We start from the raw sequence: 27,624 nt of genomic DNA, 5'->3' as shown, positions 1-27,624 counted from the left end.
GTTCACAGTTTCGAATAATTCAAGTAGCGCGGTACCTCTGAGATCAGTCCTAGAATCACCCTAGACTGGGTGATGTGCGTTCATGTCCCCCCAAGAGGAGGACAGGAGATCGTCCATTATTTTGCTTACCTTTCCTATGATGCCCGGTAGATTGCCACAGGGTAAGTAAACGTTTACCACGCTAACTGGAAAACTACCTCGGAGACGGACTCCGACAACTGGAAGGTCTTCGAGAGGAGTAGGTCGAATGGGACATCTCGAAGGACCCATATCGCCACGGAATGTCGGATATTAGAACCTACCTTCATAGTCCACTTTCCTCCGAGGGAACGATCCATGGAGTCGACTACGACACAATTGACACGAATGAATCATGTAGGCCAATTATTCATAGCGGGCTGCCGTGCGTTAACAGTTCCAGATTGAGAAGGTTCCCGATCAGAATGCATAACAAAATTATAGTAAGGGGTGTTATTTATTTCAAAAGAATAATGTAACAAAATGTGTTATAAATTTGTTGTTAAAATAACAAAAATTATATCAAAATTTCCTATAGCTGTAACATAATTATATCAGAAGTTGTTACCTTCATTTCAGCATTATAACAACCGTTGATATGATTATGATGAATGATCAATTTAATGGAACCATTATGTTGCTGCCAAGAAAGGCGCCGTAATTGCAAAGTGGATTGATCCGTAGATAAAATGACGCATTCATACACCAAAATATTTGAAATTCGCGTTTCATTCTTGGTTTAATCCAAGGACGGAAATCTTCGTTTTACTATCAGTTGCATCGATGCTCAGTAGGCAGTTTCGTCATTGATTCGTGTTTGTTTTGATCAGACGCTCGGCAATGCAGACACGAACATCTCGCAGCATGCTGTCAAACTTCCATACCAAATTTACCGCCCGATCTTCAATAGCCGATTGATAATCGAGCGTAAAAAATGAATATCTATCGGGGCTGAAATGAATATTTTGAATTGCGGTTAATTTGCACCGATAAATGATGATTATTTTACTTTATATACAAAACAGATGCATATATTTTTAGGAATCTGACTTCAAAATGTTGAATCCATGCACCGCAGTATGGAATGATATTCATATTTTGATATTTCAAATTGAATATCAATGTGCCAAGCTGAAGATTCATTTTGACACCGCACAAAACAATGCTGACACCGAGAGTCGACGCTTGCTGCTGTTCGTGCACATGCCGTCCTATTCATTCGCCCATTCAAATTCGGGAAGGACTAGCAACTTGATTGTGTGTTGGATGTCAGCTGTTTGAGTGTAGTTGAAATGACTTTTTCTGTCCCTGGTTTAATCTATACTGAGCGTTATGCCAGTTTTAAGTTTTTGACAGTTGAGTGGTATAAAAAATTAATCTAGAACAGCTGCTGGGCAAACAAATGTTTCAGATTCATATTCAAAATGAGCATTGTTGATTTTGCCCTAAGGCCGTTATATTTAATAAAAAAAGGTGTCCTACTGATGCCGGAAAGGTTAAATGGGAGGAGGTAAAAAAAGATAAATATTAAAATGAAATGTTAAAGAATGTTTTGAAAATCCTAATAATTTCCCGATTTTTTGTCTTGTCGCATCAAAATTTTATTTTAGAGAAAAAAATTTTTTGACTCTAAAAATATTAAACAAAATTATTTTCTCCGGAAGTTTTTTTTATTCGATTTTTGCATTATTTATATAATGCTAAAAAAACTATTTAATAGAAAATTTCGCGGAAAAAAACTAAATTTCGTTTCGTTTCGTAAAATTTCGAATCAAATGGACCCGAATTTCGTTTCGTTTCGAAGTTTCGGAAGAAAATTTGAATTTCGTTTCGTTCCGATCTAACAGTAGCATTTTTAATTTCGTTTCGTTTCGTTTCGTCAGGAAAAATTGTGTTATCGCATACCCTTACTTCTTTCTTCTTTCATCCTTTTTCTTCCTTCTTTCTCCCGTTTTTCTTCTTCCTTCTTCTTTCTTCCTTCTTCCTTCTTCCTTCTTCCTTATTCCTTCTTTCTTTATCCTTCTTCCTTCTTTCTTCTTCCCTTTTCCCTCTTCTTTCTTTCTTCTTCCTTCTTCTTTCTTCCTTCTTCCTTATTTCTTCTTCCTTCTTTCTTCTTTCTTCTTTCTTCTTCCTCCTTCTCCCTTCCTTCTACCTTCTTTCGTCTACCTTTTTCTTTCTTCTTTCCTCCGTTTTCTTCCTTCTTTCTTCTGTCTTCTTTCTTCATTCTTCCTTCTTCCACCTTCCTTCTTCTTTCTTCCTTCTTCCTTCTTTTATCTTCCATCTTCCTTCTTCCTTCTTTCTTCTTTTATCTTCCATCTTCCTTCTTCCTTCTTCCTTCATCCTTCTTTTTCTTACTTTTTCCTTCTTCCTTCATCCTTCTTCTTTTTTACTTTTTCCTTCTTCCTTCTTTCTTCTTCTTCCTTTTTCCTTTTTCCTTCTTTCGTTCTACTTCTTCCTCACTTCGCACTACTCACTTCTCACTCCCCAGTTCTCATTCGGCCTAATGGCCATTCGGCCTAATGACCGTTCGGCCTAATGACCATTCGGCCTAATGGCCTTCGGCCTAATGACCCAGCATCATCCGAAACAAATCTTATTTCTAACTGAAAAATCAAACAATTTTGAGCTAGAATAAGTTTAAACTTTTTGATAAGCATTTTAAAATTAACATCCTTCATGCCTTGCAGCGTGAAACAAAAAGCATCACCCAGCCTTTATTTTGTTTTCATGCCGCCGTGTCAGGGCCCATTATTATCCAAACTTCAGCTTTATTAACAAAACGACACGAACGAACACATACTTATACAAAAGTTTGGTACATTTTCAATGTATAACTACACTCGGTGATTGTTAGATTTTCCAACAGTTATGTATAAGAACCTACCGAAACCTGTATAACAACTGGGCATATGCGAAAATGCTAGATTCTTATTCAAATATTGATGACCCTTTCGGTTAAATCACCCTTTCGGCCTAATGAACCGTTCGGCCAAATGACCCTTCCGGCCAAACGACCCTTTCGACCAAATGATCCTTACGGCCAAATGACCCATTCGGCCAAATGACCCATTCGGCCAAATGACCCATTCGGCCAAACGACCTTTTCAGCCAAACGACCTTTTCGGCCATATGACTTTTCCTTTCAAACGACCCTTTCGATCAAAGATCAAACGCTTCCGGCAAAATGGCTTTCGACTGAATGGGTGAGGCCAAATGACCCTTCCCCATATTTACACTCTGAGACTGACGTCTCGAATATTTAGTCGGAAAAAAATAAAAAAAAACTTTGAAAAAAATAGAATAGAATAGTTAAAGTTATTTTTCGATTTCTGTTGGACATTCCCAACAAAACACTGCAGTAATGAACTCTAATTATAAGAAAAATAACTTCAATAAAGTTAAAAAAAGTATAACAAAACACTGAAGATGTTTTATAAAAGAAAACTAAATACTAATTTGTCGACTCATCAGGATTTGATAACAGCTTTATGATTTTCTTCAGACTAAAACAAAAACTCCCTCTAAAAAAATTGAAATTTCCCGTAAACAATTAGAAAATTGTCAATAAAGAAATCAGGGTATGAGCAATAAATAAATATAAAATTTCCACAAATAATTTCCATAAACAATTAAGAATTTTCTACAGAACAAAAATAAAGTAGCACTTTTGAAAGCAAAAATTTCTATTATAATAGAAGATTTTTCCATAAAAAAAATCAAAATGTCCCCCGAAAAAAATACAAAATTCCTTAAATTAATCAATATTAGTAATAAGAAATTACAAAATTTTGCACAAAATAAGTATATTTTTTCCATAAAAAATTAAAATTTTTCCACAAAATGATCAATAGGAGCAATAAAAAATAAGAAAATTTCCATGAAGAAACATAAAAAAGCAATCAAACTGTGCTTTTTTCCATAGATGGCCCCTTCTTTAAAAGCATTTAAAGTTCATGTAAAATTTCATCAGCTATATTGCTTTATTGTATTTTTTATATGGAAATTTTCTTATTTTTGTTATTGCTCTTTATTGATTATTTTGTGGAAATTTTTTAATTTTTTATGGAAAAAAAATATTTTGAGGAAAATTTTGTAATTGTTTATTGCTAATTTTTTTCAAGAAACATTTTGATTTCTTAATGGAAAATTCTTCTTTTATAATTGCAATTTTTGCTTTTAAAAGTGATCATTTATTTTTGTTTTGTGGAAAATTCTTAATTGTTTATGGAAATTTTATTTCATATTTGGAAATTTTATATTTATTTATTGCTCATACCCTGATTTCTTTATTGGCAATTTCCTAATTGTTTATGGATTTTTTTCTTTCTTAACGACACCATATTTATGATGATGCAAAGACGGAAAAGCAATGCGTGTCTAACATATTTTTCCGATGACTGATTCGATATCCTAACTTCTTCGTGACGACTAAAACACGCACTGCACTTATATGCTCGATTGCTACTCGATATCGGAGTGTAAAATAATCGAAACGTTCAGTCGTTTAGCCTCGGGGGCGTTTTGAGGCCTCTTCCGCTAGTCTAAAAGAGCCCAAAAAACTTTGCCAAAGAAGGTACTTTGCTGGAAGGTCTACAAAAAATGTTATTACGCTTCGAAAGTTGATTGTTCAAATCATATGCAAGAAATCAATGTTCATTATCCTTCTTGTAGGAATTTTAACTTTGTGAAATAATTTCGAATTACTTTCATTAGTTCCAAAGCAATATAAGATCAATAATTTTGAAATGACACAAATGGCAGTGCTGGCAGAACAAACGATTTTTTTTTCGCATATGGTTTGAACAATCAATCTTCGAAGCGTTATAACTTTTCCTTAGACGCTCTAGCCACGAACGTTCTTCAGCAAGGTTTTTCGACATCCTTTGAGTTAAACTTTAACGCAATGTGCTTCTTGGTTTACGATGAACTGAAACCTCTAGAAGTAAAAATACAAAAATATACGTTTTCCCATACTGATTCCATACAAACTTTAAACGCGACGCGGAAAGCGAGGAAACCACCAATCGGGCTCAAATTCTGCACAGTTGTTTGAGACCCAGAATGGTTTAGAAAAAAATATTATGAATACACTCATCAAAGATTTGATTAATGCGAAATGTCACTCACAGACAGTACCAACGTCCTGGGCTGCTTGCGCTTAAGACACGTTCCAATCGCATGACAAAAATTATCCACGTCCCCATAGTGGACCCCTCAAATAATGATTTTTCCATTCTGTGCACAGCTGTTCTGAAAATTAACCAAAATGCTAAAATCCAAGACTCGGCCCATTCTCTTCTGAGTCCTGAGTCTCGTAAGACAACAATTGCTCTAAATAACAGCTTATAACTCTTGCAGAGGTGGCATCCGAAATAGGACGTTACTTCATCAGTTCACACAATCTTGGGCTAAACATCGTTAGTCTACAGTTTCCGCGAGAAATTCTGAAGGAATTTCCAAAGGGATTCTGAGAAGCATTTCCGCTGGAATTCTCGAATAACTTGTCTCGCAAAAACATTCGTAGAAATTTGGAAGAATACCCACCGTAACTCCCAACGAATTAATGCAGAAAATCTAGCAAAAGTTTTCAAAGCAGTTTTCGACGCAATTCCCTAATAAAAAATTATTAGCGAAATATCCGGCAGAATCTCCTAATCAATTTCCGCAGTAATTTCTAAAAAGTTTCTCCAACGACTTTCCGAAGGTGTTCCCGAATGACATTCCGCAGGACATTCCGAAATTCCTGAAATAATTTCCGCAAGAATTCTTGGAGAAAATTTGTCAGGAGAAATTCTCGCATGATTTCTATTAGAAATTTCACAAAATTTCCCAAGCAATTTTTGGAGGAATTTCGGCAGAAATTTCAGAAAAAAAATGGCCTCAATGCCCAGAAGTTTATTAATAAAAATTCTGGAAGTCATTTCCGCGGGAATTTTTGAATGATTTTCCACAGCGATTTTCTGATAAATTTTCCCAGAAATCCCGGAGAAACTTCCCAAGCAACTTTCATAGAAATTCGCAAAAAAAATTATCGTCGAAATTTCAGTGGGAATAGTCGCGAGAATACCCTGACTGCTTTCAACTGAAAATCTAGGATTTATTTCCCCACAGATTCCTGAACGAATGTTGATTGGAAATTTCCGCATAAGCTCCCAAAATTCCGATGAAATTTCCTCACTAGTTTATGGAGAAATGAAGTTCTGCAGGATTTCCAGTAAAAATTGACGCGTTAAGTTTCCCAGAAGTTTCCGAAGGAATTACACAAATACTTGATGGTGCCAATGATTGTTGCAAACACAAATTCATTGTTGAGTACACTGGTCAAGAAGGAAATTATGTTTGAAGTGACGACTTTATTTGTATCTGGTCAGATACATCTGAATAAGATCCAGGCTTAGTCCTGATTGTACAAAAGAACTTGCCAAATGACCCAAATGCGGTTTGCATAATGTTATTAGTATCTGGATATAAATGTTGGCCTAAATTATCAAAACATTATTTGAAGAATTAGATTTAAATCTCCATAACGGTCCATCAACAAATCAAATCAAACAGAACTCAACTCAATGCAGGGTGTGGCCGCTATCCGAGCTGCTCGTTACTCGATTTTCTCGGTGATTTATTTTGGAAAATATATATAGCTTAATTAATGTTGTTATTTTTTCGCATTTAGCGAAGAGGTGTGCTCAGCAAAAAAAAAGCTATACCGATTCGAAGCCTATCAGCGGGAGGGGAAACGATTTCACTTTTTTCACTGTTACAAGAAAGAAAGGAGAAACAATCATTCATGCGTGATGAGCGAGAGCATTACGCGAGGGAGCTGCTGTGGCGGATCAAAATCGAAATCTGAAACTGGGCTGTGTAACGAATCGACGTTATTGATGCAGTCCGGTGGAATGTTTTTTTTGGGTTCGTAATAAATAAACATTTGACGCTGCGACTAGGAGGTAATGATGAAGTTGAGATGGATGGCAAATCATGTTTTTGTAATTTGGAAGGGCAGTGAACTTCTTGGATAGTATGACATACGTAAATTGAAGTGCAAACATTCGAAGTTTTCCTAACGAGCGAAAGGGCTATTAACTTGTTCATTATTATCTCCATAAATTCTCAATCTTGAGCTCAATTGACCGCCAGTGTTTGCCCATATTATCAATGAATCAGATTCGAACACAAAACACCAAAATTACCTTTTTGAACACTTCGTTAAATCGAGAATCGCAGTAGAAACATCGTAAAACACGTTAGAGTTTCATAGTTTACAAAATATTTGCTTCTATAAATAAGTAGAAAATCACCATCTTTTCACTGGATTATTTATTTATCTAAACTACTCAACACTGCGTACACAACATCCACCAATGGCAATCTCGACGGCAAACATTCCGCAGCGAACCTGGCAGCCAGCTCGCATGGCTCCAGCGTTTTATACTTCAGCAATGCAAAGCACTTCTGCGCCGTATCGTAGAATACCTCCTCGTAGCCCTCGGTCTGCACCCAAAGCCATCCGAGCCGGGGTCCTCTCCGGTCGTTGTACAGCCCCTCCCGAAGCAAAACACACCGCAGAAGACATCGCCCTTCCGGCAGCGAAAGTAACCCATTCTCCAACATATCCTTTCGTAATGACTCTCCGATCTGGAAAATATCCAAACATTCTTGGACAACTCGCCGGTGGACCACATCAGTAAACGGGATAAAACTCGGCCGTTCGGAAATCAGCTCCCCGAACTGGTCATCGTAGCACGACACGGAACAGGTCGCCCGCTGGCAGATGTCAGAGATTGGGAAGTCCTCCGCCGCTTCCTGAAGGCAATGATCCGTCCGGTTGCGAAAGTCGGTGTCATTCGCGCTGGTCAGATAGAATCTGCTGACGGTGCGGGTGACCAGAGCCTGCTGATCATCCCAAAATCGAGCCGTCAGTCCAATGCACCGGTAGGTGCAGCTTTCCGTGTCTCCATTACCCTCCAGATACTGAACACATTCATTGTACAGCGTGTAGGGGTGTTTAACGACAGCGCAATGGAGAGCTGACTTCACGACTGGTGCGGCGAGAAAGAGGAACAGAATCGGTGGAACGCACTTCATTGTTTTCGCGGAACTAAAAACATACTAATTTTATTAGTTCGGGCGGACTGTTTGTTAAATAGGCGCATTTGAAAGGCCATTTGGAAATTTGGACAAAAAAGCACGTACCTGGAGAGATAAGAAACTTTCACTACAAGAAATTCTATCTCACTGTATTGATAAATGCATTCTTATACAAATAGATATTCGAAATAGTTTTTGTTGTGTATAAAAAATAACACGTTCCAAGGTCCATTTTTAGGAGATTGATATGTGAAAAATAGTATGTAAATATCCATGACTTAATAAATACAAAACAATTTACATTCGTTACTAATCTCATTCATAAATCTCAGCCACGTCAAGTACCGTTGGCCACGTGTGTTCACTAGGATTGATTTCGATCAATCCAACGTTCGAACATTCCGGGAAAAATTCTTCCATCCCATTCCACAAACCCAATCGATCGACCATCAATCAAACCATCTAACTAATGGCCGGAGACAACTGCGTATTGGAATAAATTATCACAAATTGGTCCCCATGGCCTTTGCTTCGCGGTTTACCTTTTACCTAACTTCAACTCCCAGGTGGCAGTAATCGGATAGCTCTTGCATAATCATTCCCACCAACCGAGATCAATCCCGGCGCAAACGATCCTATTGTGCAATGTTCGAGACACGAAGAGCATGTCTCTCTTTTGGATTGTTGCACTTTCCCAGCTGGGCTATGTGAATGTTACTTCAATTGCCAAATAAATCAGCTTTAGATTTCAATTCAACATTGAAAAATCCAGACTATTACCCATGGCTCTTTGTCACTCAACAACAGGACGGTTGAAGCAACTGAATAAAGCACCCAGACATGACATAAACAAACTAGCCAGAGGTGAGAAAGATAAGCCTTATGGAAGCAATTCATCAAAAGGGCGATGAACCGTGGAAGCACGTCTCACGGCCCTCCACCTCCACCACCAGAAGTCGAGAAGTCGGGAACGGGGTACTTATCTTTACCCGGGACAGTGTCACTAACAACAAGCAGCACCAGCGCAGTACGAGATATGGGGACCAGAAAATCAACTTTCCGCTTCCAAAGCCCTTCGCCGGCCATCGGGCATAAGTAGGTACTATCTGGTGGCTCAAGTCGTTTACCGAGCGGAGATGTAAATTGCTTATTAATATTTGACACCTCTGGCACGATTGTGGGCTTTGCGACCAGTTCTTAGAGGCGAGAACAGGTGTTTCGCGTTAGAACGGATGCGGAGATTCTTGCGGCGGTGATAGCTGGGCAGCTGAAGAAGCAGTTGGAATGAAAAATGGATGATTTAACGAATAGAATAATGATGGCTTGAAAGAGTCTAAATAAATATTGGGATCTTTAATGAGACGAGAAAAAAGAATATTCTTGCAATTGTATTAAAATTTCTAAATATGGAACAAAATCAATGTCGTTTACAAATTATATAGCGATGGAGGTGGAAGAAGCTCAGTGCAAGTGTTACGCCTTATTCAAAAATATTAAATCATCCATATAAAAAGTGCCCTTAAAAGGCAACCGCAATTTAACGAAATTCGTTATGAGACAATTTTTAATTCGATAAAACGCTACTAATGAACTTTTTATTTGTCATAAGACGAGTTTGTACAATTCCATTTAATTGTACTACTTTATTGTACCTTTGACAGATACGTATTTCGACCTCAACAGTAAGGCCGTCAGTATCTCGTACTTGACTCGACTGACAATATACAATACAATAAAATAGAGGAATTAAATGGAATTGTACAAACTCGTTTTATGACAAGTAAATACATTCCACCAAAAGCTTAAAATAATTTGAGTATCAAAAAGATTTTTTTATGTCAACAACTACAATTTGTAAATGTGAAATTAAAAGTTACATTAGACAGGGGTTCTCAAATTTACATTGTTCACCCTCATCAAATGGTGTTTATAATTAATGTAATGAATATAGCTAGTTTTGTTTACCTTAATTGCAATCTCCCGCTAAAAATATTTTCACATTTCCATAGTCATATAAGCCAGCGTAACACCATAGATAGAGATTATTGCAATATATTTTTTTTTAAATTGACTTTTTTTTAGACTTTTAGACTTTTTTCAAACTCGTTTTACAAGGAGAAATAAAAAAAACTAATAAATTGAAAAAAATTTGAACCTTTCTAAAAACTGGAGACAATTTTAAGGTCACTCCTCACGGAATCCATGTTTCAAAGTGATCGCGTTTTGGGGAGCACACCACTCGATACGGAAGCAAAGCACAACTGTCATTTTTATTATTTCACGCATGCTGCGACGCAGCAAAACTAAATCAACAAAAATGACAACTGTCATTGGCGCCGCCTCCGTATCGAGTGGTGTGCCCCCAAAAACGCGAGCCCTTTGAAATTTGGATTCCGTGAGGAGTGACCTTAAGCTAATTTGAAGATCGTAGTGTGCCTTGTATGCGAATGGAAGTGTTTTCCATTGCATCCGTTATATTTTCGACTTCCAAAAAAAAAAAACAAATATATTGAAAAATTTCCAAAGTAGTGATCCTTTCTAAAAGTGAGTGATTAATATATTGCTAACGAAGTTTTAAGGAAGTGAGCAGGGGAATCTCCATCAAGAATTCATCACACAACTCAATCAATCGCTGGCTTCAACTCTCATTGTTTTATTCATCAAGAAGATAATGTGGGACACTTTGTCAAGCCACCAAATGTGATGCCAAGATAGAAATTTGGATGCATGACTTAACCCTCATAGACCCAAATGTTTCTCTTTCGACCGTCTTTAACCTTGGACTTTTTTTTCAGATCTGTTCATCATTTCCGAATTTCCGCCGTATAAACAGTTTTGGAAGTTTTTTCTAAGGGAAGATTGATTAATAACGTAACGCAAAAATTGGGCATTTTTCAACCTCCTATGTCACACTTTGTATGAAATATATGAAATTTTTTTACCCCCCGTCCCCCATTTAAGCGTTACGTAATTTGGGGACGCTCCCTAATATTTAAATTTTCGTGTAATAAAATCATAACTGAATTGGAGTGACTGACGAGGAATTGCCTGCTAGATGTTTGGACGGCTTCATTCGCCCTTTTTTTAAAGAAAGGGAGACTGGAGTGCGCCAATATCCCTCCTTAATTCGGCGTACAAAATTATGTCCCGTATTCTGTTCAACAGATCGAGACCTCTTGAAGAGTCATACGTCGGCGAATACAGGCAGGTTTTCGTGAGGGCCGATCAACGACGGACCAAATGTTTACCCTGAGACAAATCCTTGATGAATTCCGGGAGTACAGCTTGCAGACACATCTTCTGTTTATTGATTTCAAGCCGGCGTACGATGCAGTGAAACGGAATGAATTATAGCAAATTATGCTTGAACATGGTTTTCCGGCGAAACTGATACGGCTGATTCGTATAACGTTGGACGGATCGAAATCAAGTGTAAGGGTTGCGGATGTAATATCGACATCATTTGTTACCTTAGATGGATAAAAGGAGGGTAATGCACTCTCGAATCTACTGTTCAATATAGCGCTCGAGGAAGCGATTAGGAGAGCTGGTGTGCAAAGAAGCGGTACCATTATCACAAGATCGCATATGCTCCGGGGATTTGCCGACGATATCGATATTCTCGGGATCGCCGTGTCGTGGAAGAGGCTTTTGTACCTTTCAAGAGGGCGACAGCGAGGATTGGACACACGATCAATACCAGCAAAACGAAGAACATGGTCGCTGCCAATCAACGTGGGTTCAATAGTGAAATGGTGCTGGATGGTGAAAAATTCGAAATTGTTGGAGAATTTGTGTATCTAGCATACTTAAATCATTTCACAGATTTCGGTGAATTTTGCTTCTATTCACCGAAATCTCAACAGCAGAATTGTTCGATAAATATTTCTCCAAATTTTCTGCTTTTTTTCTTTGTTCAACTGTCAAAACCACCGAAAATCTGTAAAGTTATTCACCGAACAGTTCTGCTGTTGACATTTCGGTGAAATTTCACAGAAATCTGCGATTTATTTTAAGTGTGTGGTGACGTGCGATAATAATGTTACCCGCGAGGTGAAAAGGCATATTGCAGCTGCAAATAGGGCTTATTACGGACTTCGTAACCTTCGTAACTTCGAAGTCGAGTCAAGTACGAGACACTGAAGACGGCCTTACTGTTGAGGTCGAAATACGTATCTGTCAAGATACAATTAAGTGGTGGAATTCAATGGGATTGTACAAACTCGTCTTATGACAAGTCGTTTCTTTTGTAAAATTTGACAAAAATTTGAGTTCTATTGAAATAATTTCCGTATTAGCTTCATATGTAGAAATAGTTTGATGTAGCATAAGTAGCACCTAATTCTTCTAACCTTATTCATAAGATCCTTGACAATTGCTGTATCCAGATTTCAGATATTGACGAAAACTCAGTCCTTTTATTTTGTGAATTATTAGTGCAATTATTTAGGGTTTAGCGACATTACGGTTGTGGTCCGATTCGCGAATTAAAATCAAATATAACTTAAAAGTTACAGTTCGGAAATTATGAAATCCCCCGCTCATAAGAATGGCTGGTGCTACCCAGCAAGACCAACAAAACATCTATCAAAAATGATTCAACATCTGTCAAAAGTAATCTTGCTCTGCGAGCAGGGTTATTTGAAAATTATTGAACTGTCATTTTTAAGTTTAATTTGATTTTAATTCGCGAATCGGACCAAAGCCTAAATATGTTTTTTTTTTCTCGCGGAAGAACGAAGTGTGCTGTGCTCCAGTTCCGTTGTGTTTTTAACAAACGTCATTTTTTAATTAATTGCATATTATTCGGCAACTCGGCCGTACGAAAACCATTTTTTTGTTAAATATCTTGGCTGTGCATATGCACAGCATATGTTTCGAAATGGACAAATTGATATGAAATTTGCGAAAAAGAATCCACGTGTCTTGGAGGGGGACTCGAACCCTCAACCTCCTACTCTCTAGATAGGCGTGATAACCCCTACACAACAAGACCACTTAAAGGTCACGTTTGCGGAAAAGCCATCAGAATCCGAGTACCAACCTCCACCGCGGTTAGCTCTCTTTTTTGCAAATTGAATATCTTTCGGATGCTTGATTTGTCCAATCTCCACATGCGCTTTGCTATTGTATATCCACAGGCAATCGAGTGCACATTCATTGTTTATTAAACGAGAGGATCGCACTCCATGCCCCCCAGTAACTGTCTGGGCGGGACGGTATAGAATGCGAATTCAATCACACTCTGCTGTGCCAAAGGCTTGCTGGGCTAAAGCATTTGATGAGTTTGATTGCCTTTAACGTAAGCGGTCGCGTGTACTCAGACGACTAATGACGGTGAAAGACCGACACTTGATTACAATTAATTGCATATTATTCGGCAACTCGGCCGTACGAAAACCATTTTTTTGTTGAATATCTTGGCTGTGCATATGCACAGCATATGTTTCGAAATGGACAAATTGATATGAAATTTGCGAAATAGAATCCACGTCAAACACAATCAAACTCATCAAATGCTTTAGCCAAGCAAGCCTTTGGCACAGCAGAGTGTGATTGAATTCGCATTCTATACCGTCCCGCCCAGACAGTTACTGGGGGGCATGGAGTGCGATCCTCTCGTTTAATAAACAATGTGCACTCGCTTGGCTGTGGATATACAATAGTAAAGCGCATGTGGAGATTGGACAAATCAAGCATCCGAAAGATATTCAATTTGCAAAAAAGAGAGCTAACCGCGGTGGAGGTTGGTACTCGGATTCTGATGGCTTTTCCGCAAACGTGACCTTTAAGTGGTCTTGTTGTGTAGGGGTTATCACGCCTATCTAGAGAGTAGGAGGTTGAGGGTTCGAGTCCCTCCAAGACACGTGGATTCTTTTTCGCAAATTTCATATCAATTTGTCCATTTCGAAACATATGCTGTGCATATGCACAGCCAAGATATTTAACAAAAAAGTCATTTTTTAGGCATCAGCCGAATTATAGACGGTTTATGGTATGCCATTTTAAGGCGCTGATGATTTTACATGCTAGGGCAAATGATCCGATAGTCGTGGGTGTTCCAATAGTTGCGGTAGTGCAGTATGCGGAAAATCTAAGAATCAAACGCAGCAACCCACTACGTCCAATAATAAATTGATATGTCAGAATACAAACAGAGTGAAAACAGCATTGATAATCTTGATAAACTGGTAAATATCTTCAAAATACCTTACTAAATTTTCCTATAGCCCGAGCCCCGTAAGAAATCAATGGGATTCGCAACCATAGGAACACGAATTAAGAAATACCGCAACTATTGGAGCAGTGTACCAATAATTGGAGTTGTCATTTTAGGGCGGAAAACATGGAATGCATGGGACGGAAGCATATTTCCATTAAAATAGATGGGGAAAACTATCGAATATATATCCAAGGTAAGCGGAATAAGTATTGGAATAATTCTGGGAAAATTAATAGTGTTGGAACGTGCTTAGTTCCTCCACTATTGGATCATTTACCCTATTCGGACTTTTAATAGTTTATATAAAGAGTGTTGAAGTGTTAAAGTATTTTTCATTCTCTGAATATCCATAAGCTGTCTTCTGAATGCATGAAGTATCAATATATCCGGTGAACTCATTTCATGCTGTTTTTCTCAATATATCTCATTTTGTATTTATTACACATTTGTTGAAATGTGTTGCATAATTGGATCTTTAGCATAACATATCTGACCGTACACTATCTTGGGTTGGCTGTCGATAGGGACGTTAGATGCGCCAGAAAAAAACAGCCTGGGGCTTGGCATGTTGTGTGTTACATAATTGCATCCTTAGTGCTAAAATTAGCATACTGCATGTGGATCATACATAAATTCATTAATCCACATTCCACACCTTCCCGTAGACAATTTAAAAAATTTCCGTTTAAATGTACATGCGACCCTCAAAACTAATCAGCTTATAATTCAATCATGTTAACACAATACACGTTATCATCAACAAATGCTTCCTTATAGTGATGCAACTTTTTGTTTTTAGTATCATTTTTGCGGGTAACTCGTTGGTGGGTGATTTCCAACGGAAGTTTGTTTTAAAAAAATCAGTACGAGGTTCCACAAACACAAATTTTAAAAAAACATCCTCTAGGTCTCTCTTTCTTCCCAAAACATGCACTGCACAAGGAACCTGCGCATTATTCCAAGATATTTTTTGACTTTCCCCTTGTTTCGCACATTTGTACTCTCACCAAACATATTAAATTAAACTTAATTTTTTGTCGGAATATCGGTCCTTTATTTTGCCGAGCAGCAGAAGAAACTGAGTCTGCTCCCGTAAATTTCGTTGATGTATACTTGACGTTTTAGTACAAATTCAAATGGACAATCGCTCACTTTGAGCAATTGATTGTTCATTCTCAAAATGGATGAACAATTGAACACTTATACTAAAAGAACATATAAGGAAATGCTAATACTGTTGAATAAAAAATATCTAAACTAATTAGTAAAATAGAAGTTACATAAGTCAAATCACTTTCCATGGTGAATCCCGATCTATGTTTCTGATAACCCACCCATCTAACACAGCTTCCTTCCCATAGTATTCATTTATTTAGTCTACATCTAAACAGATAACACTGAATCAACAATTTGGCGCCACAATACACGGTTCGAGGCCGCATCTCTCCATCCTCGAATACGCCCCAAGCTCGCCAAGTCGTTTTGCACCTGATCTGCCCATCTCGCTCGCTGCGCTCCACGTCGTCTCGTACCTGCCGAATCGGAAGCGAACACCATCTTTGCAGGGTTGCTGTCCGGCATTCTTGCAACATGCCCTGCCCATCGTACCCTTCCGGCTTTAGCTACCTTCTGGATACTGCGTTCGCCGTAGAGTTGGGCGAGCTCATGGTTCATTCGCCGCCACACGCCGTCTTCTTGCACACCGCCAAAGATGGTTCTAAGCACCCGTCTCTCGAATACTCCGAGTGCTTGCAAGTCCTCCTCGAACATCGGCTATGTTTCATGTCCGTAGAGGACAACCGGTCTTATTAGCGTCTTGTACATGACACATTTGGTGCGGTGGCGAATCTTTTTCGACCGCAGTTTCTTCTGGAGCCCGTAGTAGGCCCGACTTCCACAGATGATGCGCCTTCGTATTTCACGACTAACGTTGTTATCAGCCGTTAGCAAGGATCCGAGGTAGACGAATTCCTCGACCACCTCGAAGGTATCCCCGTCTATCGTAACACTGCGGGCCCTGTCGCGCTCTGTTCCTCCCACAAGCATGTACTTTATCTTTGACGCATTCACCACCAGTCCAACTTTTGTTGCTTCACGTTTCAGGCGGGTGTACAGTTCTGCCACCTTTGCAAATGTTCGGCCGACAATGTCCATGTCATCCGCGAAACAAATAAATTGACTGGATCTGTTGAAAATCGTACCCCGGCTGTTACACCCGGCTCTCCGCATGACACCTTCTAGCGCAATGTTGAACAACAGGCACGAAAGTCCATCACCTTGTCTCAGTCCCCGGCGCGATTCGAACGAACTGGAGTGTTCGCCCGAAATCTTCACACAGTTTTGCACACCATCCACCGTTGCTTTGATCAGTCTGGTAAGCTTCCCAGGGTAGCTGTTCTCGTCCATAATTTTCCATAGCTCTACGCGGTCTATACTGTCGTATGCCGCCTTGAAATCAACGAACAGATGATGCGTTGGGACCTGGTATTCACGGCATTTTTGAAGCATTGCCGTACAGTAAAGATCTGGTCCGTAGTCGAGCGGCCGTCAACGAAGCCGGCTTGATAACTTCCCACGAACTCGTTCACTAATGGTTACAGACGACGGAAGCTGATCTGGGATATCAGGCGGCATTAAGGATGGTTATCGCTCGAAAGTTCTTACACTCCAGCTTATCGCCTTTCTTGTAGATGGGGCATATAACCCCTTCCTTCCACTCCTCCTGAACAGCTACCAGTTTCTCAGATTCTGACTATCAATTTGTGCAGGCAAGTAGCTAGCTTTTCCGGGCCCATCTTGATGAGCTCAGCTCCGATACCATCTTTACCAGCTGCTTTATTGGTCTTTAGCTGTTGGATGGCATCCTCAACTTCTCTCAAGGTGGGGGCTGGTTGGCTTCCATCGTCCGCTGAACTGACGTAGTCATCTCCTCCGCTGTCTTGACTTTCACTGCCTGTACTCTCAGCACCATTCAAATGTTCCTCGTAGTGCTGCTTCCACCTTTCAACCACCACACGTTCGTCCGTCAAGATGCTCCCATCCTTATCCCGGCACATTTCGGCTCGCGGCACGAAGCCTTTGCGGGATGCGTTGAGCTTCTGGTAGAACTTGCGTGTTTCTTGAGAACGGCACAGCTGTTCCATCTCCTTGCACTCCGCTTCTTCCAGGAGGCGTTTCTTCTCGTGAAAAAGGGTCAGCTGTCTCCGCTTCCGTCTATAACGTTCCACGTTCTGCCGGGTACCTTGCTGCAGCGCGACCGCCCGCGCTGCGTCCTTCTCCTCCAGAATCTGCCTGCACTCTTCGTCGAACCAATCGTTCCGTCGACTTCGTCCCACATACCCGACGTCGTTCTCCGCTGCGTTGTTAATGGCTGCTTTAACTGTATTCCAGCAGTCCTCAAGAGGGACCCCATCGAGCTCACCCTCTTCCGGCAACGCTGCCTCGAGATGCTGCGCGTATGCAGTGGCGACATCAGGTTGCTTCAGTCGTACCGCGGCGGTCGTCGGTACCGAACATTGTTGACGACGGATAGTTTTGGGCGCAGTTTAACCATCACCAGGTAGTGGTCAGAGTCGATGTTAGCGCCACGATATGTCCTGACGTCGATAATGTCGGAGAAGTGCCGTCCATCAATCAGAACGTGGTCGATTTGTGATTCTGTCTGCAGTGGTGATCTCCAGGTGTACCGATACGGAAGGCTGTGTTGGAAGTAGGTGCTGCGAATGGCCATTAGAGTGATTCAAATTTTGACTTTTTTGCTCCCCTATGCTTAAACGATTGCATTTGCCATTTTAATAATCCTCCTAATTTTTTAGCAATTTTGGATGTAATTTGACTGTGCACACGTCATTTGAAGTTTGTATGGAAATTACTGTGAAAACTGACCCTTATGTAGAAGACCGTTCCGTGAGGTAACCCATGAACTATTTAAATATAATCAACACATTGCCTACACAGAATACATCTCAAGCTGAAAGGCAGTTGTTGTTGCGAAGCGATTTCACGTTTGGAAACAAAGTTATGAAGAAAACAAAAGTGCTCATTATTGATATTGATGTTATTCTTTTACGTGTTAAATTGAATTTCCCACGATTCAGTATTTCCCTAATAACTTTTCTTGTGACCATCAAATCGTTTCGCAAAAAAGACGCCCTGTTTCCTTGTAAAATTTCTCATGTTGCCTATGTACTTATATGTTGTTAGAGTTTAAAGGGAAGCGTGGGGGAACGGTTTTCCATGAAAGTTACTGTTTTCATAGCAATTTTCATACAAACTTCAAACCGCGCGTGCTCACTCAATTTACTTCCAAATTAGCTAAAAATTTAGGTGGGTTAATAAAAAGGCAAATGCAATCGTTTAAGCATGGGGGAGCAAAAAAGTCAAAATTTGAATCACTCTAATGGCCATATTCTTGGAGGCAGCGAAATCAATTAGTCGTAGGCCGTTTTCGTTCGTCAGCCGGTGTGCGCTGAACTTCTCAATAGTCGGTCTAAACTCCTCCTCTTGGCCAACCTGAGCGTTCAAATCTCCTATGATGATTTTGACGTCGTGGCTTGGGCAGCTATCGTACTCACGTTCCAGCTGCGCGTAGAATGTGTCCTTATCATCATCAGTGCTTCCGGAGTGTGGGCTATGGACGTTGATTATGCTGAAGTTGAAGAACCGGCCTTTGATCCTCAACCTGCACATTCTCTCGTTGAAGCTGTTCCCAGCTCATGTGTGTTGCCGCAGCTCTGGTAGATGGTATGATTACCTCTAAACGTTCGCACCATTGATCCCTTCCAACAAACCTCCTGCAGCGCTACAATGCCGAATCCACGGTCCTTGAGCACATCGGCGAGTATGCGTGTGCTCCCGATGAAGTTGAGAGATTTGCAGTTCCACGAACCGAGTTCCCAATCGCTAGTCCCTTTTCGTCACAGTGGTCTTCGCCGATGGTTCCGGTCCGTACTCTCTTGTTGATTGTTCGTTGCTTATGATTTTTTAAAGGCTGGCTTGCAGGGCCTGACACCAAACCCCCTAAATTTCCGGAGGACCATTCCTCCTTATTTCCGGTGGACCATGGTGCACAGTTTCACTTAGAGTCCCTCGCTGGCACTCGGACGATGATCAGCCGCCCCTAACATGTAGAACAGACGCTGTTGTGAGCCGATCCTGACCTGGAGAACAGACGCTCAATAAGATTTGCACCTCCGGAGAGGAGCAAACCCCCCCTTCCCTGTCAGCATACGACCATAGTTCCCACCGGGGTTGGTTACCCGATCTTCCCTAAGGTTGCTCGTATCCCGGCCAGCACCACGGGGAGGTAGGGATAGGAGGTGCTGGGTAAGAGGCTAAGGACCGCGAGATGGGGTCTATTTTATTCCTTGAGGTACGCGAAGTATAAATGGTACGCTTTACCCAGCATTTGTCGTCCCGTAGTAATTGTGGAGATGTAGAGGTATTCTCGGTCACTAGTAGCAACAATTACCACACACTAATATTCCCTTCTTTTCCCAACTTTTCCCAAGTCCTTACAGTGACTTGGCCGGCGAGAATAGATGGCAAATCCCAATCACTATTCACTTGGATCGAAGGGCAATATACACCAGCTCTGATCAATCACGGAGTAGCAACCAGTGATATGTACAGTCAGTCTAAGCTAAGCTAAGCTAAGAATCGTGGAATGCCATTTGTGGCGGAATGTTCCATTTTCTCATATAACGATGGTTTAGTACAGCTTTACCGCCGTGGGGGGTCTTGTTTTGACTCCTAATCTACTTTGGATTTTTGATTTTCTAAAAAAAGAATTGAACGAAAAGAATACCAAATTGGAAATAGAAAGTTGCCCCCGAATGGTAATAATGGCATTTTTTTGGTAATTTATGTTATAACTCGTGTGTTACCGCAACCACTGTGCGAGAGATCTCTTCGACCATGAGATTGGTGAAGCACTCGAATTTAGCTACGCACACGGAACAACGATCGACTGATAAACCATCGATAAGCGACACCCTGTGAACGTACTTTATCTGTATACAATTCTATCCAACACTTATGCAATGAGGTAGTTTAATTCCGTCATTGGGATAAGTTTATAGAGTCAGAAGTCTATCCCTATTGTGAGCAGTAATCACACCGCTATCGTTTAGTGTTTATGATCTAAAAGTTGATCTCGAGAGCCTTTAGTAAAAGCTACATCATTCCACGTATGTTTCATTGTACATATAGCAATGATGGTAATGATTGTACATGGAAATGCATGATGGTAACACATGAATTACGATGGTTATAGAGATGCTCATAATGAGATTGTAGTAAGATCTAATTGTAAGATCTAAAAGTTTGTGAACGATCGAGTTGTTGGTGAATTATATGAATTCAGCAAGATGAATACAGAAATGTAAGAATCATTTAAAATTTACAAATAAGAATCTAATTAAAATATATTTACAGCTTAGAAGCTGCTCAGTAATGCAACTGAAAGACTGTATTTAATGAAGTTGTCCGTAACAAACTTCTAAGATTTCTAGCCTTAAGTTGGGCAGAAATCTGATGCCGGATCGCAGCCGTGAGAAAAATCGTAAGCACTAAACCAGGTGAGCCTAACACCACTCGAGAATCGTAGGACAGTTTCGAGTTTCCCAGTCGGAATCTAGGAAGGGCTTCCAAGCGCTCAAGTCGAGCGGTTAGCATCGAAAGAGTTTCACCGTAGTCAGGTGACCATCAGCCGTAGTATGGCAACTGATCAAGCGAGTAATAAATGCAAAAAATGTGACAAGGGTGAGACAGCGGAGATGCTTTGTTGTGAGCTATGTGGAAAGAAGGAACACATCGTATGTGCGGGACTTCTAGATGGATTCGAACTGGCAAATGCTACTTGGATTTGTCAGCAATGCAACGAGGACAAAGAATTGGGTGATATGGCTAAGTCTGTCCATAGCTCGACTTCGAGTAGGCGGTCTCTTCGATTGAAGTTAGCACTGGAGCAGCTAGAGGTGCAAAACCGTCTTCGCATGAAGGAGATTGAAGAAGAAAAGTTATTCTATAAAAAAAAGTACGAGTTGCTGAAGCAGATTCAGGACGAAGAGGAACGAACGAGCCAGCAAAGCATAGATAGTAATCGTCGCAATCGATGCACATCTAGAAATCTGAATGAACCAGTTCAAGATGATATTACCAGAAAGCAGCTGGAACTTCTTCCACAGAGATGCTCCACTCCTAGCGACCAGGGAATAACAGACATTCCGACTTCTTCGTCAGCATCGGATATTCCCGATATTGCCCCTGTTCCAAGCATACAGACATCCAATACTTCGTCGTTAGGGGGCACAATTCTAATCCCTGTTGATATGGACATGTCAACCAACAGAAACATATCAGATTCAACTATCCCATCCGTAGCAGAAGAGATGTAGATCTTGTCAAAGTGATGGTAGCTTACTCGGATGTTCACGGGGAGGGGGATGTTACCGCAACCACTGTGCGAGAGATCTCTTCGACCATGAGATTGGTGAAGCACTCGAATTTAGCTACGCACACGGAACAACGATCGACTGATAAACCATCGATAAGCGACACCCTGTGAACGTACTTTATCTGTATACAATTCTATCCAACACTTATGCAATGAGGTAGTTTAATTCCGTCATTGGGATAAGTTTATAGAGTCAGAAGTCTATCCCTATTGTGAGCAGTAATCACACCGCTATCGTTTAGTGTTTATGATCTAAAAGTTGATCTCGAGAGCCTTTAGTAAAGCTACATCATTCCACGTATGTTTCATTGTACATATAGCAATGATGGTAATGATTGTACATGGAAATGCATGATGGTAACACATGAATTACGATGGTTATAGAGATGCTCATAATGAGATTGTAGTAAGATCTAATTGTAAGATCTAAAAGTTTGTGAACGATCGAGTTGTTGGTGAATTATATGAATTCAGCAAGATGAATACAGAAATGTAAGAATCATTTAAAATTTACAAATAAGAATCTAATTAAAATATATTTACAGCTTAGAAGCTGCTCAGTAATGCAACTGAAAGACTGTATTTAATGAAGTTGTCCGTAACATCGTGTTTCAAAATGTCCAAAAAAGCGCCCAGTTTGTCAAAAGAGTGTACGACAATTGTTTTGAAAAATTTAGATGCCAATACGATGAAAACCTTCCAATACCCTGGCAGGCGCGTTGTATTGACAAAGGAATCATCTCATCTTTTTCATAGTAATCTATTATCTACCTCTTTCTCTTGTCTGATACCCGGCAGACGCGTTTATTAAAAAAGTTATTTCGTTCCTTCGCCATATACCGGCAGAAGCGTTCTTTTAAAGAAGATATTATCTAAAACAAAGGTAGGAGATTAACCCCTTATTTATATAATCACGTCTTCCCGGTATAAGGCAAATAGACCTTGTACCAGACAACGCGATCATTTAAATAAGATTTTATCTTCCCCATTCGTCTAATACTAAGTAGACACGATTTTTAAAGAAGGCAGAAGCCTTCGTTTGAAGAACGGACTATCTGCTCTTTTTGCCTTATACCGGGCAAACGTGATCATTTAGAGATGGCATTATCGCCGATGGCTTATACCAGGCAGATGGGTCCTTTCAATAAATGCATTATCTATTCTCTATGTTCCTTATATGTCATTGTCCTCCTTCATTGCCTCACACCACACTCAAAAAAAAATTAGACCGGATCGCAAACGCAAACTTTTAATTAAGCAAAATTCCAAAATTGTTTCAATGGATAATAATACTAACTGAACTGAACAAATGGAATTCGGCGAAATAATTCTCGACGGAAATGTACATTCCTCGGAATGTCTTCCGGAAAAATGGATCATTTCGTGAAATGTCGTAACGCAGAAAAACAAACCGTTCTAGGATTTAGGTTTGATAATATATATTTTAGTTGGGAGAAAAAATCCTAAAATGAAAATGATCAAAATTAAATGTAACATTCTGAGAAATGATTTTCTGTGAAATGGTGCATTCTGGCGAATGGATTTCTGGGGAAAGGTACATTATGGGATTTTGTTTTCTGGAGAATGGGTTTTTGCCGAATAAGTTGGATAAACGGGAAGTAAAAACCATCAAAAATGTCCACCTTGAGGTAAATTTATAAAGAAAAGCCCGAAAAACTATTCCCCAAACCTGTGATAAATTAAGATAAGGCAAGCTTATCAAAAACCCTAGTAATCAGAATTTCGAGTAAAGTGACGATACCCAAAAATGCAAGATATCGTCCCCCAAATGAAGAGCATTATTTAAAACTTATCTATTTACGCTGTTGCAGTGACAATCTGATAATCCATGTGTCAAGTGTTATGAAAAGTTCAAGGGTCTATTCAATTCAGGCTTGAATAAACTGAATTTAGATTTCGCTCTCATTAATATGCAGCAGTTAATTTTTTTTTTAACATATGTGGATATGAATTTTAAATCAAATCCTCGTATTTGCTAATTTTATTTCAATATCAAATTAACGGGCTTGGTGGTCATCTGGCTACCGCTTCTGCCTCATACGCAGGAGGCCGTGGGTTCAATCCCAGGCCCGGTCAATTCCTCTTACTTTCTATCTTTTCATATATTTCTCATATTCTAGCAATCGCTAGAGCTGGAAATGGGCTTCCATACCGTTTCGATCATCTATCCCAATACCTACAACCTGATTAGTTCAAGCACGTAACTGTTAGAATTCGAAATGAGCAAAAACAAGCTCGTTTCGGCATCCAATTAGAATATAGGGGAAGTAGGGGCAATATGCCCTAACTAAGCATAGACTGCTTTTGAGCCTTAGCTGTAACGATTTTCATGGGTGTTTCTACCTCGTACAACAGTTAAACAATATAGCTAGCTAATGCCATAATAAAATTAGAAAAAATTTCAATCATATTGATAATACTCACATTTCAAAAAAGTGATGATATTTCGTTGCCGGAAAACTCATGAGGCAAAACGCCTCTTATGGAACAACGCATCACGCGTCGGAGAATCAGCATTCTGGTATGGATAGTACGTGTAATACATTGTAGGATAGTTCCACTAGGGCGTTTTGCCTCGCCGAAATGTTAGATGTTTCATCAAAAAGTAGAAAATTTCGGTTTTTCCTACATTACTATCTATTATTTTGACACTTTTTTCGCCTAATCTACATAATTTTACGTCTAGTTTTGTTAATGCTATCTCAAACATGGTAAATATAAGTCAATACCCGAAATTCGTTTTGCCCTGAGGGGGCTTTTTGAGGCCTCTTCCCCTACACCATCCCTTCATTGCTAAATCTTAGATCATTTAGAAATGGGACACTTTGAAATGCGTGTATCTTTTAAACCATTTTTTCAATCAAAACACTTTCTAAGAAAGAAACACGGGTAATCTTATTATATTTCATGAAAAAATGTGAATCAAATCATTCATCACGAATTCGAAGAAATTCTCGTACTTTTCCGTTAATACCTCTCATTAGCCGGCGCACACCTCCTTCAGTCACGGTTTTGGCCATCCGGTTCCACCAATTCTTCATCTGACCAAGGTCGCTGATGACTGCACCCTTCATCTTCAGTTTCCGATTCATTATTGCCCAATATTTCTCTATCGGGCGAAACTGGGGACAATTTGGTGGGTTCAACTCTTTTGGGATGAATTGGACTCCATTGTTGTTGTACCATTGTACCACATCCTTGCTGTAATGGCAGCTGGCTAGATCTGACCAAAACGTAACTGGACCATCATGGGACTTAATGAATGGTAAAACCCGCTTCTTAAGGCACTCCCTGGTGTATACTTCCGAATTCATGGTCTTATTCGTCACAAAAACGCTGGTCTTCTTTCCGCAAGAGCAGATCCCTTGCCAAATCATGAATTTTTTCGCGAATTTATCTGCGAAAATGAACTTGTATTTAACAGGAACCTTGCCGCGTGCAGGTGCCTTGTAGAATTTGACCCGTGGGATTTGTTGGAAATCGGCTTTCACGTAAGTTTCATCGTCGAGCAAGAGACACCCTTCGCGTTTCGTCAGCAGTCGGTCGTACAGCCTACGAGCTCGGGATCTGGCCGTTGTTTGCTGTTTGAGGGTTCGGTTTGGTTGCCTACTTGCACGGTAACACTTGTAGCCTTCCCGGAGACGAGTTCGCCGCACTGTACAGCGATCAGCATTCAGTTTTTTCGCCAAATCATAATCAGAGATGTTGGGATTATCCTTGACTTTTCGAATGACCTTCAACCGCAGTTGACGATCAATAGTTCCACTCCGACGCTTGGTTTGCACTTTGCGAGCAGTCGTTAGGGTCTCCTTATACCGTTTTATCACTCGCGCCACGGTACTTTTGGGATAACCCAGCAGTTTTCCCAGCTTCCGGGCTGACGCAAATGGGTTTTGCAGGTGGTTGTGCACAATTATTTTTCTTCTCTCTTCCTGGATGATAAATATCTCGGAACTACGTTAGTTTTAGGCAGCGAAAAAAAAATTACCGAGCAGTACTGTTTATAAACAACAAAACGCTGTCAAGAGCTTGTATATCTGACCACTGGGAGCGCCGCTATCGCTAAAATCAAGTGTCCCATAAAATTCCGCAGGAACTCGTGGCTATTGCAGAGGTGTTCTCGGCTTGCAGTGGGCGAGTGACTGCATCATCAATTCCTTCCCATCCCCGTTGACCGTGAGGACGTGGCCAGCGTCATTATCGACCAACCAAAATACTGGAGCACTCGAACTGTGCACATTGAGGTTGGACAACAAATCCCATGCTTCCGTCCATTGGTTCCCTGTGCAATTGCGATTGTTCTGTGTTGTGTTTCACTTATTTTAACACCAGTCTCGATCTCTCCTATAAGCTTGCGATGCACGAACGGGATTGGTAAGTTTACATATTTCTAAACTTTTAAGCAATTATCGATGACAAATAAAGGAAAACCAATATGTTTGAAAGGCTAATCGTTTACTCTTTCTTGATCGAATGGTCAAAAAAAAAATTGAGCTTTTCGATTTTCGCAATCGCAAAGTGTACTCCGGTAGAGAAAATACAGACGTGGTCCTACGTCAAAAAATACTATTGGTTATCTTCTTATTTTCGGGGATTTTCACTCAACGGCGTCATAATATTGATTGTATCAAATGTTCAACACTCACCCTGAAGCTAACTATTTTGTAACTTTTACTTTTCTTCGCTCATGCAGTATTTCAATCAAGTTTTAAGGTCAGCCCTAATTTCCTTCAAAATTGGTTTTCGGGTTCAGATTACACGAGACAAGCCCTTCTCGATTAAGGAAACGACCCGTGCATGCACTGATGCTGTAAGCGGTAGCATCTTCTACATTTGTTTTCTGTTACGCTTTATTTTTTTTTCTCGAAGAAAGCTCAAATCACTCACATTAAGGTCACCGTGCTGTAAATCACCGTGGCTCGTTTTTTTCCACCATCAAACCTCGGTTTGTTTTTCTTTGCCGTTGATCATCACCATCGTTATGACGATGGTGATTATGATGATGATCTCTTTTCTTCGGCTTTCGAACAACAGTGCACATGCGTTACGACGGGCGAAAGATAGGAAGAGGTGGGCAATTTAAAGGGATAAACTTGAAAAAAATAAGTTTCGCTTCCAATACAAACGTGAATCGGTAATGAACTTAACAAGCAATAAATTTGGACATATGGGAAAAAACGAAACGGGGTCGGCAGTGATATTCATAATGGACGTATCGTTTGCATTAATAAAGATGGGAAAAAGACTTGTTCGGATAACTCGTCAAAAAATAAGAAACATTTGACGCCATGTGCATTTGCGACCCAGACTCGCGCTATTTCATCGGACAGTTTGCGTCCCAAGCATTACGTCATGTTGATATGCTACATGACTGCAACACCCACCGCAGGAAATGGGTCACCAACGTATGAATTATTGCCCAAAGCTGTGAAGTGTAAAAAGCATTACGACCCACACTGCCCGTACTCGATCACTCACGGGCATGAGTCAGTTGTCTCTGGAATATGTTTTATGAGCTCTGGGCTTCGGGCCCCAGTGCACTTAATCTGGATCACTTGTTAGACGTTTTGGTGCAACAACATCATACAGCGTGTAACACATCAACAGCACGCTGCCCAGCACGTGTGAGTAGCGATCGCGCTGCGGCTGAATTTGGGATGAAAAACTGTTTAATCCGGTTGTTCAACTTCGCCGTACTCCCTGGTGCTTGTTGGGCTGCCGCATTGGAACCAGTTCCGTTGCGAATCGCAGCCTCCTAGTCTTTGTCAGTGCGGCGCGTGGAATCACACAAGAGCAAAATGATATCGCATGGGAATGC

At 40.2% G+C, this 27,624-nt stretch overlaps 2 protein-coding genes across 3 annotated transcripts in view; both read right to left on the bottom strand.

Moving 5' to 3' along the window:
* The window catches only part of LOC134226650 (uncharacterized), a 354,697-nt gene that overhangs the window by 187,181 nt on the left and 139,892 nt on the right, over positions 1-27,624 (bottom strand). The gene's annotated exons all lie outside the window — the stretch shown is intronic.
* Positions 7,336-8,424, bottom strand: LOC134223779 (general odorant-binding protein 45-like). The gene is made up of 2 exons (XM_062702969.1): positions 8,212-8,424; positions 7,336-8,127 (listed from the first exon to the last, which is right to left on the bottom strand). Exon 2 carries the CDS (start codon positions 8,101-8,103, stop codon positions 7,336-7,338), a length of 768 nt encoding a protein of 255 aa, XP_062558953.1. The 5' UTR covers positions 8,104-8,127; positions 8,212-8,424.

This window comes from Armigeres subalbatus, chromosome 3 (assembly GCF_024139115.2).
Source record: "Armigeres subalbatus isolate Guangzhou_Male chromosome 3, GZ_Asu_2, whole genome shotgun sequence".
NCBI lineage: Eukaryota > Metazoa > Arthropoda > Insecta > Diptera > Culicidae > Armigeres > Armigeres subalbatus.
The sequence above is the reverse complement of the archived record's forward strand: the minus strand, read 5'-3'. Positions and strand labels throughout refer to the sequence as shown.

Bases quoted from the DNA above. Each gene is read 5' to 3' on its own strand.
- LOC134223779 (XM_062702969.1), bottom strand. From the start codon at position 8,103: ATGAAGTGCGTTCCACCGATTCTGTTCCTCTTTCTCGCCGCACCAGTC.